The sequence below is a fragment of the Lytechinus variegatus genome, chromosome 10, assembly GCF_018143015.1.
Source record: "Lytechinus variegatus isolate NC3 chromosome 10, Lvar_3.0, whole genome shotgun sequence".
Lineage (NCBI taxonomy): Eukaryota > Metazoa > Echinodermata > Echinoidea > Temnopleuroida > Toxopneustidae > Lytechinus > Lytechinus variegatus.
The window spans coordinates 27347994-27362273 of NC_054749.1; the positions used below are offsets into that span (position 1 = coordinate 27347994).

The 14280-nt window shown below is 36.4% G+C and overlaps 1 protein-coding gene across 2 annotated transcripts; it reads left to right on the top strand.

Annotated features, from left to right (window-relative positions):
* Window positions 1–276: 276 nt before the first annotated feature.
* On the top strand, window positions 277–10962 carry LOC121422537 (E3 ubiquitin-protein ligase ZNF598-like). 2 transcript variants are annotated; one of them, XM_041617673.1, is made up of 6 exons: window positions 277–539; window positions 4827–5072; window positions 6208–6422; window positions 7496–7731; window positions 8304–8355; window positions 8895–10962. In XM_041617673.1, the coding sequence occupies exons 1-6, from the start codon at window positions 369–371 to the stop codon at window positions 10432–10434; spliced, it is 2460 nt and encodes an 819-aa protein (XP_041473607.1). In that variant the 5' UTR covers window positions 277–368; the 3' UTR covers window positions 10435–10962. The 2 variants fall into 2 exon arrangements, with proteins under 2 accessions (XP_041473607.1, XP_041473609.1); XM_041617675.1 differs by having other exon boundaries at window positions 8904–10962.
* The last annotated feature ends 3318 nt before the right edge of the window (window positions 10963–14280 follow it).

Genomic DNA, 14280 nt, shown 5'->3' on the forward strand with positions numbered 1-14280 from the left:
AAGAAGATGATGATGATGATATGCATGATTGGTGCGGATGACTGGCCTGAAAATGCTTTGACAATTGAAACCCCCTTTATGCGAAAACAAAGTTCATCGCCAATTTTACTCTAAAATATTACAATTGTATGGCATTTTAATTATTTGCAACAAAACAATTAATAATCATATTGTCGCCGCCCCCCCCCTATGAGTCACTCTTGCGACACATATTGAAAAAAATAGAAGCTTATGTAATTGCTTTGGTCAAAGGTCATCCTCGTACTGGTAAAAATCCACGCACGATCCAACGTAACGACGATATCACCGTCGATTCCGATCAATTTAGAAAGTCTCTTTTTCGATAAGAACAGGAATTCTGCAAGGAAATGTCGAAAACAACTGATAGTCTGGCATCTACCTGTGTCCTGTGTTGTCAGGAGATCAAGATTTTTGCCATAGGGCCTTGTAACCACCCCATCTGTTTCAAGTGTTCTACCAAGATGAGGGTGATCTGTCATCAAATGTATTGTGCAGTGTGCCGCTCTGAAATGCCAAAGGTAGGTAGGAAGTTATTACTTCGGTCCCATGTGTTTCAATTGGTGTTGTGATTGGAATTGCTCAGCTCAGAGCGGCCAGCTGTGTATCCGGATAGATCATTAGATGGAACGGCAATTTAGACCTTTTCTGGGGAATGAACAACCGTAACTTTTTCACAAATCAATTTAAATTATGTTTGTTGACATGGCATGAGCATTTGTGATGATACCAAATTGTTTTTTTTATGAGAATACCGGTAGACCCTTTTTATTTTTGGTCTGTAGGATGGGGGGTCGGGTAGCCAGGGGCGTTGTGGGGAGTGAAAGTTATATACTGTACGTAGCTCACTCCCACTAACGCCAGGAATCACCGTACATGCCTTTGCGTGTCGGACAGGATTACCCATGGTGAACCTAGACCTAAATCACCAATTTTAGTTATAGTTTTTCGCCCAAAGTTATGTACATGGGCAAGTTTTATGTTTACCCCCATTTGATTAGATTTCTTTTATTTTTCATTAAATAAATAGTCGTAAAATTGAAAGAAATTAAGAGCAATAGCGTTCACTTACCCCCGTCTGTTTACGAAGCCATTTTGATTTCTTTTGTTATGATACCTAGATACACACGCGTGCAGAGCTGCAACTTAGATTTAAAAAATACTTGCATTTGTCAATAAAAATCACGATTTGTAAAATATTTGTTTCGGTTGAAAAATATCATGAAATAATTTATATGATATTTATCGATAAAAAAAAATATTTTGCGATTCCTGATATCTATCGGCAGATGCAAATATTTTTTTAATCCAGGTTGGCGGTTTGACTGCCAACTTGAATTAAAAAAATATTTGCATCTGCCGATAGATATCAGGAATCGCAAAATATTTTTTTTTATCGATAAATATCATATAAATTATTTCATGATATTTTTCAACCGAAACAAATATTTTACAAATCGTGATTTTTATTGACAAATGCAAGTATTTTTTAAATCTAAGTTGCAGCTCTGCACGCGTGTACGTATCTAGGTATCATAACAAAAGAAATCAAAATGGCTTCGTAAACAGACGGGGGTAAGTGAACGCTATTGCTCTTAATTTCTTTCAATTTTACGACTATTTATTTAATGAAAAATAAAAGAAATCTAATCAAATGGGGGTAAACATAAAACTTGCCCATGTACATAACTTTGGGCGAAAAACTATAACTAAAATTGGTGATTTAGGTCTAGGTTCACCATGGGTAATCCTGTCCGACACGCAAAGGCATGTACGGTGATTCCTGGCGTTCGTGGGAGTGAGCTACGTACAGTATATAACTTTCACTCCCCACAACGCCCCTGGCTAGGGTCGGGTGTCCGGACACTTTATCTTTTTGAAGCCTTCTTTTTGTCTGTGGATTACACTAAAAAAATGAATTCATTACTTGTAATCATTATCGATTTTTTTCTTTATAATATTTCCTAACATTTTGTACTAAAAATTGATGAAACTTCGCTTGTAAATTTTTCCAAATGACATTCTAAAATTGATCGTCCGGACACACAACCCGACCGGATACACAACAACTGGGTATACGTAGTATGGTCAGTTCCCCATGTCTGCGCGGTCTCCCAAGTCCGCGTATCTGCGCGATTCTGGCAAAAGAAGATATGCAACGAGCGCAAACTTTACACATGCAATACATAGACAGGTATTCATAAAAAAATCTGTCTCAATACAAAATTCTTTTTTTCAATGTGAAAATGACTGCCCGAGGTTTTTTCCAAGAAAATCATATATTTCTTTCAAATTTTTATGAGATATTTGGCACACTAACTCATGATGATGTAAGGAACATTATCAACAGAAAGATTTTGTGAAATAAGAAATTCATGTTAAATCTTAACTCGAGTTATCATGGTATTGGTAATTAGGTGCGCAGACTTGGGGCCCACCATCATACTTAGTCCCTTATTTGTATTTGCAATCCAATCATGCCAATGGACAGCATGTGTTCAGGCGACAGTCACAGTATGCAGTATTACATTTCGTAACATTAGGTTTCAGCATACAGATCAACATGAAAATGTCATTAAAATAATATACTGGTAGGACAAACAAACTTGCAATTGTTCACTGCTACCACCCTGCCTGTGGGGAATCTAGAGGTAGGACTATGGTATGCCAATGTTGTACAGAGCACACACTTTAAAAAATCATTAAAATATCACTTTTGTGACCAAAATTACTAATTTCCATATAATTGCAATCTATTTTTCATCAGTAACTTGGGAATAATTTTTTTATTCACCAGAGCGCTCAAAAACTTGAATTTTGGGCATATTTTTGTGTACGCCCTCTATTGGTGGAAAGTGATATGGCAAGAAAATTCTAATTTTTTTATCTCTATTTTTAACTAAGAAAAAAATGATTTAAAGTATCAAATTTAAATAAGAGCCAAGTTGTATGAATAATGGGTGTAATGGAAACTGTCAGTGTAAAAAAATCAAGCATTTGCCCCAAAGAAAAAGAGAAAATAAGCCAAACATTGCCACCCTTATTTTGCCACACATGGAGATATAACTGAGAACAAGGTTATATCATAACCTTGTTCATTGAATGAGTGCAAACTTGTGAATAATTTCTGTCTTGTCTAGAAGAATCTAAGATCTATTGAAACAAGTCTTTATGATTATTATCAACTTAATCATACTCTCTTGACAGAAATTATTCACAGACACAAGTTTGTTTGATCTACCACTATCAACAACATTTGAATGACATTTTCATGTTTATCTGTATGTATGCTTAAACCTACAAAATGCAATAGGCCTATACTGTCACCTGGCTTCTGAAAAAAGTAGATAATAATGTAGACAGCTGGCAGCCGTCTGTTTCAAGGAGTTTTTTTAAACATTTTTTTCTTTCTCCTTGTACACAGACGGCTCGCTATCGTGCAGCAACCATTAGGGGGTTAACAATGCAAAATCCCCCCCCCCCCCCCGATGGGGCTCATCGATTTTTGTCTTTATTTCATAAAAATGTACTAAAAGAACTACCAAAATAAAGATTATTCTGTTTTGGCCTGAAATGCACCGAAAGGGGGATAAATAAACTTAAAAGGGGAAAAACAGTGACTTACTTCGTCTGTTGTGCAACTACACTTCACTGTTTTATCTGAACCTAATACATAAACATATATATGGGCTATCCCACGGTTACCCACGTTACATTTAGAGACACCTTGACTCATACTTGGAGCTGTAACTCCATTATTATTGATAGGAACTAAACATCTCTTTATCACAACAAAGTACGCAGTCTGACTATCCTTTGTATAAAAACAAAACTTGGGAAATTTTATTATGCTCCTGGCAAATTTTTGAAATGTGTCGGTTACTCATGTTAACATGATTTGGACATGCATAAAATGAAAAGTCCACATAAGTGAAAAGTTTCCTCATACAAGGCTTTTATGAAAGTTGATTATATCCATTTCAAAGAAGTATATTAGGGAGACAACTTGGTATATAATTCAAAAAATAAAGAACACATGGTTTTTACTAGGGGTGCAGATAAAGTGGTTACTAATGTTATGGTTTATTCATGTTACATTTTGTCCATGTTTGGTCAACAACATTAATGTCACTAAAAATTCAATAATGTGTGTAACTAAAACACACATTTTATTTAAAGGAAACCAAAACCCAAGAGAAGTAATCTTATTGGAAAGAGTAAAATGAGAGGAACAATTTAAAAAAGTTTCATCAAAATCAGTTATGAAATAAGCAAGTTATGGGAGTTTGAAAACTCTTGTTGTACTTTCTATGGGCATCCTCAAATAGGCAAACGTGCTTCAAAATGGCTGATTTTGTGGACAACTCTCCATTTGTTTTGTACACAAATTTTCAGATTTTCCTCATTATCTTTCAAATTGCATCTTGCCTCCTTCTGAGCACAACATGTCATGGGAAAATATAATCCACACCATATATGTCAAGGTCAGGAGGAGATAATGTGAAATATGTAAAATAAATGGGAAAATCTGAAAATATGTGTACAAAACAAATGGAGAGTTGTCCACAAAATCAGCCATTTTGAAGCACGTTTGCCAATTTGAGGATCCACATAGTAAGTACAACAAGACTTTTACTCGTCCATAACTTGCTTATGTCATAACCGATTATGATGAAATTGATATGATTGTTAAATTGTTCCTTTCATTGTACTCTTTCCAATAAGATTGCTTCTCTTCTTGGGTTTTGGTTTCCTTTAACATAAAAACCTGTATCTATAACATTGTTTTATTTTCAATCTCTTTGTAGGCCATATTCACCAACAAGTTGCATCCTTTTGATGGGATCATCTCTCACAAGTTTCCCAACGATCGCAAGAGTGGCATCTTCTTTGGTACCACTCGCATTCAGGAGGAGTATCGCAAAATCGTGGCCAACAAGTGTCAGATCTGTGGCATCAAGCGGGAACCAGATGCAAGCTTCAGGAAGCTTCAGGACCACATGCGAAAAGAACACACGCTCTTCTTTTGTCAGCTATGCGTTGATCATATTAAGGTAACTGCATGTCTGATGAACAGAGTTGGCTTAATTACATTTAGATCTAGGCCCAGGCAGAAGCAGCTGATGAAAATGATGATCATGGTAGTGGTGGTGGTAGAGATGGATGGAGGATGATGATGATAGTAACAACGACGACGATGGTGATGATGATGATGATCGATGCTGATGATGATTATGATGATGGTGATGATGTTGTTGCGGATGGTTATACCCACATTGTCCTTTTTAAATAAAAATAAATGCTTTAACTCATCACACTTTCACACAGTCATTTACTCAGAATATAACTATTATAAAAGCAAGGGGATTATTTTTCAAATGAAAATTCAAAAAATTTGATAATGAACTTCCCAGAAGTTAAAGGTCAAGTCCACCTCAGAAAAATGTTGATTTGAATCAATAGAGAAAAATCAGACAAGCACAATGCTGAAAATTTCATCAAAATCTGATGTAAAATAAGAAAGTTATGACATTCCAAAGTTTCGCTTATTTTCAACAAAATAGTTATATGAACGAGCCAGTTACATCCAAATGAGAGAGTCGATGATGTCACTCACTTACTATTTCTTTTGTTTTTTATTGTTTGAATTATACAATATTTCAATTTTTACGAATTTGACGATTAGGACCTCCTTGCCTGAAGCACAAAATGTTAAAATAATGGAATTCCACATGTTCAGGGAGGAATGAAACTTCATTTCACTTGACAATGACGAGAAAATAATAATATTTCATATTTCATATAATAAAATACAAAAGAAATAGTGAGTGAGTGATGTCATCAACTCTCTCATTTGGATGTAACTGGCTCGTTCATATAACTATTTTGTTGAAAATAAGCGAAACTTTAAAATGCCATAACTTTCTTATTTTACATCCGATTTTGATGAAATTTTCAGTGTTATGCTTTTTGAATTTTTCTCTTTTTATTCAAATCAAGTTTTTGTTGGGGTGGACTTGTCCTTTAAACATGATTCTTTATTTGATTCCCAATTTCCCCTTTCAAATCTTCGCATTTCAAGTATTCAAAGTTCTGCCTCATTTTCAAGTTTTATGAATATGTGTGTTTCCTTGTTTCCCTCAATTGAAAATAAAGGACTTTATATGATACTTTTTCTTTGTAAATCAGGTGTTGCCATCCGAGCGTAAGTTTTACACTCGCAAGGAGCTAGCTCTTCATCGTCGTTCTGGAGACCAAGACGATACCTCCTACCGTGGCCATCCTCTTTGTGAGTTCTGTGATGATCGTTACTTTGACAATGATGAGCTTCATCGCCACCTGCGCAAGGATCATTACTTCTGTCATTTCTGTGAGACCGATGGTGTGACCAATGAATACTATAGGTAAGGAACTATTTCATTGAAACCTGTCACCCCTAAACCAGCAATAATTCGCCCAAAATAAAATTTTAAGATTTTTATTGAGCTTGAAAAAACAATATCCTAATGTTATAAAAAATAACACACACAAGTACTGTATATGTAAAATAAATATGTAAAGTAAGTAAAAGCAATAAGGAGAATACAAGGTTTAAAGTTTAGGGGTAACTCGAGCATGAGAATTTGACCATGTGCAATCAATAATGAAGGTGAAGCTTCCAAGTGGTTCAAAAAAAGAGTTGTCAATTGAATCCTTATATCTTGTCTTTTATTTAACTTTACAAGTTCAAATTTTGATAATATGAAATTTTGTGGCTATTTACAGAGAGCCTTCCCTGGTGGCTTTGTGTTGGTTTTAGGTGGGGGGGGGGTCACAATTTATGATTCAAAGTTCAATCATGGACAATGTTTATAATTGTATTAAGCCTATGGTTTTATTGTGATATTAGATTTTGAGGAAGGAGGTAGGAATGATTTCAACACTCATGTAATGAATTCAAAACTTGTTCTTTTATCACTGAATCTCTACAATAAATTGCCAATTTGTCTACTGCCAACTTGTCCACTCTCCACATGGTCTACTTTCATTTAGCCTTATGCCATTCCGTCCATCAACATTTTGTCTAACAACCATTTGGTCCAATCGACACTTGGTCTAATCACCATTTTGTCTATGACCATTTTGTTTCATAACCAGTTGGTCTGATATCCATTTTATTCTCATTTATTTTGCACAATTTAACACTTAGTTTATTTAGACCTTATGGTATATATGGACTAAATGGCCATTGGACCAACTGGTTATTAGACGGAATGGCATTAGACTAAATGAAAGTAGATCATGTGGTGGGTGGACGAACTGATGGTAGACCAAATGATAGTATACGAGTTGGCAATTGGACGAATTGGCAGTAGACGAATTGAAAATTAACCTAAAAACCAGCTTTCTGAAAGGAACATAATGAGAGTTTTTACTATTTCATGTGTCCAGATGAAATGATGCAACAATTTTTTTCCTTGTGTCTCTCTGATCTCAGTGAATACGAAGACCTGGAGGACCATTTCCGCTCGGACCACTTCCTCTGCGAAGAAGACAAATGCCGTACTGAGAAGTTCCTTGGCGCGTTCCGGTCCGAGATTGATCTCAAGGCCCACAAGGCTAAGTGCCACTCTGGTAAAATGACCAAGATGCAAGCTAAGCAGACTAGACAGGTGGACGTAGAGATCAATCTACCATCAAGGCAGAGAGACTATCCACGAGGACAGAGAGATGGTGGGTAGCCAACTACTTCAAATATTTACTCTGAGTGGTTGCTAAATTTTCATTCTTCAATGAAATCAAATAATTTTGTAGCTTAGAAAACCACCCCTGAACCCCTGCAAATCTTTGTAAATCCCTTAAAAAGGTACTAGTGCCTATATGTGAACAAATGTTAGCATGTTTATGATATTTGTCTTTTCTTGTTTGTATCCCAATGCTAGGAAGAATCCTAACTTGTGTTGAAGGCAAATATGAAAAACAATTCTTTAAGCTACAAAATAACACATTTACAGCAAGAAACTTTTTTTCTCATGTGAAACCCTTTCTTACATGTGAAGAACTCACAAAGTATCTCTGTATTTACACATACGTTAGCATGGACTATATTGAATAATTGCTGGGAAGGATCGGCCAAACTTGACGTTTCAGCAATGTACATACCAAAAAATTGAGTTTGGTGGTCCTTGCCAGGAGTGGGAAATGCATGGTGTACCATAAATAAAGCCTTTACATTTTAATTTGTTCTCCACCATGGAAACCTTCAGCAGATATTAATTGAATTTTAATCTTTGTGTTTCTTTTAGGTGCTCATGGTGGTGGAGCTAGAGGTGGAAGAAACAGATATCAAAGAGACAGGTATGAAATCCATTTTTTGCAGCACAAATGTACATGTCATGCTTATTGATATACTGTGCCTTGTAATGTCAGAGAAATATTCTATTACATGGCTAATTGTGCTCTTAGAATGCATGGTCTGCCATAGAGTTATGAACAAAAGCTTGATCCCTGCTTTAATGTCAACGGTGGGTTTAGACTGATGTCATTTACATTAATATCACTTAAAGCTGAATAATGCCAATATTTATAACACCAGCCTTATTTCAACTTCAGTGTTACATGCATGAATGATGGAATGACTGATGGATCCTAAGCGAGGGAATTTGTCATCTGTCAACTTGCCTATACCTTATCTTATTATTGAACCAATGTAAACTGAAATAATCTAAACCCAATATAAACCTGGTAATTTTAACCCAAATGAAACCCAAATATTGAACTCATCAATATGAATACATTCCTATCATGTATATTTTTTGGAGCTGATATCTTGCAATTATTGATACTGTGTATTTGTTGATTTTTTGTGACATGTGCCATTTCTGCATTACTTCCAGAACCTCCAGAGACACAGAAATGGCAATTGAAGCATCCCTGGAAACAGCACATCGAGAAGAAGTGCAACGGCAAGATGAACGGAAAAAGAAAATTGTTGTTAAAGCGAAAAAAGAGGAAAGGAGAACTCGTGGTATTGGACGCCGAAGACCAGATTCTCCAGTAGATTCCTTACAGCCCAAAACAGAGACGAAGAATAGATTGGTAGTTGAGGAAGACAAAGAAAATGAAATTTTAAAGCCTGGTGGCGGCATTGACCCTATATCCAATGCAGATACTTACGCTTCAAATATTGATAAGAAAGCACCAGATTTAGCTGACTTTCCCACATTGGCTGAACCTAGCCAACCTTTTCAGATGGGAGGAAAGTGGGCTACAGCATCCCACCAGACTCCAGACGATTTCCCGTCTCTAGGAAATGGAGATGGTACCGTTAATAATATTCCTTTAAACACAGCTCCATCATTTGGGTTTTATAGTTCATTACTTGGAAACAATGCTGCTCCAGTATCATCAACAGTGGAAGCTAGGCAAACTGTCCCACGAAGAGCCGATGATGATGCAGAATTCCCTACTCTGAGTTCGATTGCTAGTTTGCTAGGTGGAAATCAGAAAAAGAATACAACAAAGAAAAATAAAAATAAACAGCCTCAAGTTAGTACTGCAAATCAAGACTCCAAGGTCATGAATTATAGTTCAGCAATGGAAACTAGTGGGAAGGGAAATAAAAGTGAGAAAAGCAATGTTGATGCCAAGGTGAAATTAGCCACAGAGAAGCCCGCAACTTCTGTTGCCTCCGAACCAACAACCATTATTGATCCTAGTGCATCCTCAGTGTCTTCGGATTCCTCCAATTCAAGACCTCCTCCAGGTTTTGCCGCCTTTCCTGCGCTGTCATCATCTAGTGTCCGTGCACCACCTCCTGGTTTCTCTACATCTTCTGTCGCTAAGCCTCTTCCACCCGGTTTCACTTCCCTACCAGCCTCTACGACATCGGGACCAGAGTTTGTTCAGCCTCCAAACTTCAAGCAGCGGAACCGAGATCTTGTGGCCAAGATCCAAGGCTTCTGCTTCGACGATGACGAATTGTTCGGTCAGTTCAAACAGGATTCTGGCGAGTTCCGTCAGGGTATGATCCCTGCCCATGAATATTACCGTCGCTGCATGCAAACTCTTTCAGAAGAAAACTTCCAGAGTGTATTCAACGAGTTGGTCACTCTTCTGCCAGATCTGGCGAAGCAGCAGGATCTCCTCGCGGCTCACAACGATTACAAGGCGACCAAGAAACAGGCCCCGAAAGACACCGTCTTGAAGATCAGCAACGCTAAACCTTCAAAATCAAGTTCTAAAGCATGGAAGTCGTCTACGGGTAAGACGGAGAGTAGCACTGTGTGCTCTGTCTGTTCTCAAATTGTTCTTGCCAAAGATCTAGCAGAACATATGAATGTCCATGATGACTTTCCTGCTCTGTCATCGAGCAAGTCATCAAGGCCAGTTCCGACACCAGCATGGAGTGCTCCCTCGTGGGGCAGGGGAAAATGAACTTGCATCTAAATAAATTTGATTATCTCTGACTTCAATCGTACACTTGTAACCCTGAGAGCACTTCTATTACAATAACTTTTTGAGTCAGTTTTAGTTTACCTTTAAATTTCTTTCATTTCTTTTCTTTTGTTTCTTGACTTCTCCTTCATTTTCATACCACTTGTTCTTGTTTTGTTTTACCATGGTTTTCAACCAATGAATAAGTTGTACACATGTATGGACATCAAAGAAATAATTTGGTGTACCAGTATGCTTTACCAAGAGTAATGCAACTGATTTGTTTAATGTAAGATGCGTGTAGTATGGGTTCATTACCGTATTCTTTTACTAGCATCTGAAACGCATGGGTGGTATTCTGATAAATAATATAATCTAGGCTAATCCGAAACTGAACATGAATGAATGCTGAATTTCACCTTCCTCCGTATCCATAACAGATAATTGTACCAAATTAATTATGCTAATTTATGCGTAAAATCATAAGTTTGCTCTAATTAATAAAACAATGCCCATGAAATGCTAATTTTTGTTTCACATACTCTAGATAGGCATCTGATCAAATTGATTTTAAAAAATTTCAAAATCACATTTATTTTCTTATGTATTATATTTTCTAAATTTCTTATGTATTTCTTTGTTTTTCAAGTTTTTGTTTCTTATTGTTCTTTAATGGAAATTGTTGGGGACTTTATTTTTACCATAAAAGAGATGAAAGTAATTGATTTTAAGCAATAAAAGGAAAAATAATGATACATTTATGAATTTTGGCTAAGAACACTATTTGCATTGGATTTGTACACAAATTCACGTTTTTGAGTAATTTTTGGTCTGCATGCACTTACAAAATGTTGCGTAATTTTGGAACCGCGTACCCAGGGGTCACAATTTTGGTCTCAAAAGTTGCGCGAGACTTGAAAGTAAAAAGTCAGCGAGCGACGCGGTAAAAAAATTTCGCGCGGCGGATTTATCGTGAAAAATGTCGAGAGGGGGCTGAATCAGCCCCCCAGTCTTTTTAAGGTTAAGAGGGCGAGGGTGTATTTGAATTTTATTGAGCTTGTCTTTAAAGATTTCTCCTTTGAAACTTACAACTTTTAGGACTTCTTTGTGTTAATCTTAAAACTTCAGCCCCACCATAATCAAGTTGAGGCTATATGCAAATTATTGCATTGAGCCTCAGGTGAACTTATATTTGGGAGCTTACCTTGCCCCCATTAAAATGTGCACACATAGTAGAATAGAGCAATTTTTAAAACAAAGTTAGTGTTGTTTAGATTCAAACAATTTCAGACTCCACATTTTTCTTAATTTTCCTCTTACTTAAGCTCAAGGTAGATGTGCAATTCAAGATGCCAGGAATGTGGATGGTTGAGATACAGTGTACTCACTGTACTCTCAATTAGTTTTCTTCTATTTATTTATTTTGTTTAGATTATCTCATTAGCCGTGGCTAATCAATGGTCCGACGCAAGTTTTTAGTGCTTTATTTATGACATTGGTTCTTGTCAGTACCTGGATGTGTGTTGGAATCAGTGTTTGAAAAGAACACACAGTGTGTATTACTATTACAACGCTTCTAAGATGGGGGGGTGCTAATCTAGCCCACCCCCCCCCCCCTACTATGTGACGTGTTTTCACAATAACTTCACCATACAAACTTTATTCTGTCAAGATTTGTAACTCGTTTCTCTCACATTTCATGCATATTTTTGGAGAGAAAAATTGTGTGTGTTGATCAGTTATACATTTCTGGGCTCATGGTATATTTTTTGTAACCTGTCACAGAAAAAAGGTGTGATGTTTTCATCATGTGGTTTGTTAAAAAATATTGTTTCCAAAGCATCTCCCTCCCTCTTTCTCATTAGATCAAAGACTTTGCTTATGCTGATAATGTTCCCATACAGAAAAAAACATAAGTGTACAAAATTTGTAAATCCTGAGAGAATGAAAAATACATAGGAAACTAAGCTCATTGCTTGCTTTTAGATAGTGGCCATTGTGGGTCTGGCTCTCACCTGTGATCCAGAGGGGTCGTGGGTTCGAATCCCAGCCTTGATATTTCCAGCTAGAAATCTATCCTCGACATGAGACACTCAACCCAGTCTGGGTTGGTAACACTTCGTAATTCCAAAGGTTCGTAATTCCGAAACACGTAAATTGCCTTTACCTCGATGTTCGTTAATCCGAAAACATAAAAGGGTTCGTTAATCCGAACATTTGTGCCGTTATTCCGAAGGTTCGATAATCCGAAAACGAAATAAGGTTGGTTGTTCTGAAGGTTCGTTAATCCGAAAAACAAAATAAGGTTCCTTGTTCCGAAGGTTCGTAAGTCCAAAAACGAAATAAGGTTCGTTAATCATTTAGTTTTCGGACTAACGAACCTTCGGAATTACGAACCTCTTTTCGTTTTCGGATTAAAGAACCTTCAGAATTAAGAACCTTCAGAATTACGAACCTCACTTCGTTTTCAGACGAGCGGACCTTCGGAATTACAAACCTCATTTGGTTTTGGACTACCGAACCTTCAGAAATACGAACTTTCGGAATATCCAAACCTTGGGAATAATTAAGCTTCGGAATTACGAATGTATGCGGTCTGGGTTACCCAGGTGAGGTAAATGGGTACATGACAGGAATTTATTCCTTCAAATAATAGCTGAACTGTTAAAGCAAGTGTAATTATGCTGCAGTAGAGCACTATATTAAGAATGAATGATTGTTATCATACATGTATGAAAATAGATATGATTTTATCATGAAGCAATAAAGCTCCTATTTAATATATCACTTTAAGGAAGAATGTTTGTGTTGCAAGTACATGCAGTGACTACCTATTATTATGTTTAAAAATTGTTCATTGCTGTAAATTCTATTATATTTCATCCTAGCTGGATGGGGTTTTTTTTGGGGGGGTGAGAATTTGATGTTTTACTGACTGATGTATCTTTACAAGTATGTAATATCTGTACAGTGGTCACAGGTATGCAACTAGAAACTTGTTCTATTTTTAAAAAAAATTCTGCACTGTAAATCATATATTTGTGATGTATCGGTTACATTGTTTATTAAAGATAAATGGAAAAAGAAAGTATCCTTTGGTTTGTCCCATGATGGTCTTAAAATAACTTTGTGAAACTGTGAGTCATGAAAAATGGAATGCAGGAAAGGCTTTAGATGAATTTGAGAATGATGTGTGTCAAGAATCAAGATCCAGGGGAGCATTTCATCAACATTTTTTTCTGAAAACTTTCCATGAATTTGATTAGCTGAGAAGCACTGTTTCTATGGTAACTGTCAGATAAAACGGGACTTGTCAGATTAAATGTCTTAATATATTCTTTCGTGAAATTCTCCAGAGTAGTCTACTTCCTTTCTTTTTTTGTAATATTTTCTTCTTTTTTTGGGGGGGGGAGAGGGAGTGCAATTTCCTGTATCATTCCAACATTGTATTGGCAGTTACATACCCGCAAACTGTCACCAGTTGAAAGATAAGGACTATCATGAGAGCGTCACTTAATCCTATTTTTGTGAAAAATCTGTATTAACCCTATACATCCCGTGCTATTTTGAAATTGCACATAGCCCAGGGGCAAAACACCCCCCCCCCCCCCACCTCTCAGAACTGACAAAAATTGGCATGCACATCACCCATGACGTTATCTCTGCAATTGAACTGTACCAAAGTTATTAAAATTTATTTTTTTTATTTTGGTCTTTGGTCAAGATTTTGGTCTTGATACTCTTTTTAAGATTGTTATTAAATCCCTGTATGAAAAAAAGGCAATATCAATTTTTTTCTCATGTATTTCATCGTTTTATTTTAATATCTTCTGTATTTCTTTTTAA

Bases quoted from the DNA above. Each gene is read 5' to 3' on its own strand.
- LOC121422537 (XM_041617673.1), top strand. From the start codon at position 369: ATGTCGAAAACAACTGATAGTCTGGCATCTACCTGTGTCCTGTGTTGT. The intron at 7,732-8,303 runs GTGGGTAGCCAA...TGTTTCTTTTAG, and splicing joins TCCACGAGGACAGAGAGATG to GTGCTCATGGTGGTGGAGCT. The intron at 8,356-8,894 runs GTATGAAATCCA...CATTACTTCCAG, and splicing joins AACAGATATCAAAGAGACAG to AACCTCCAGAGACACAGAAA.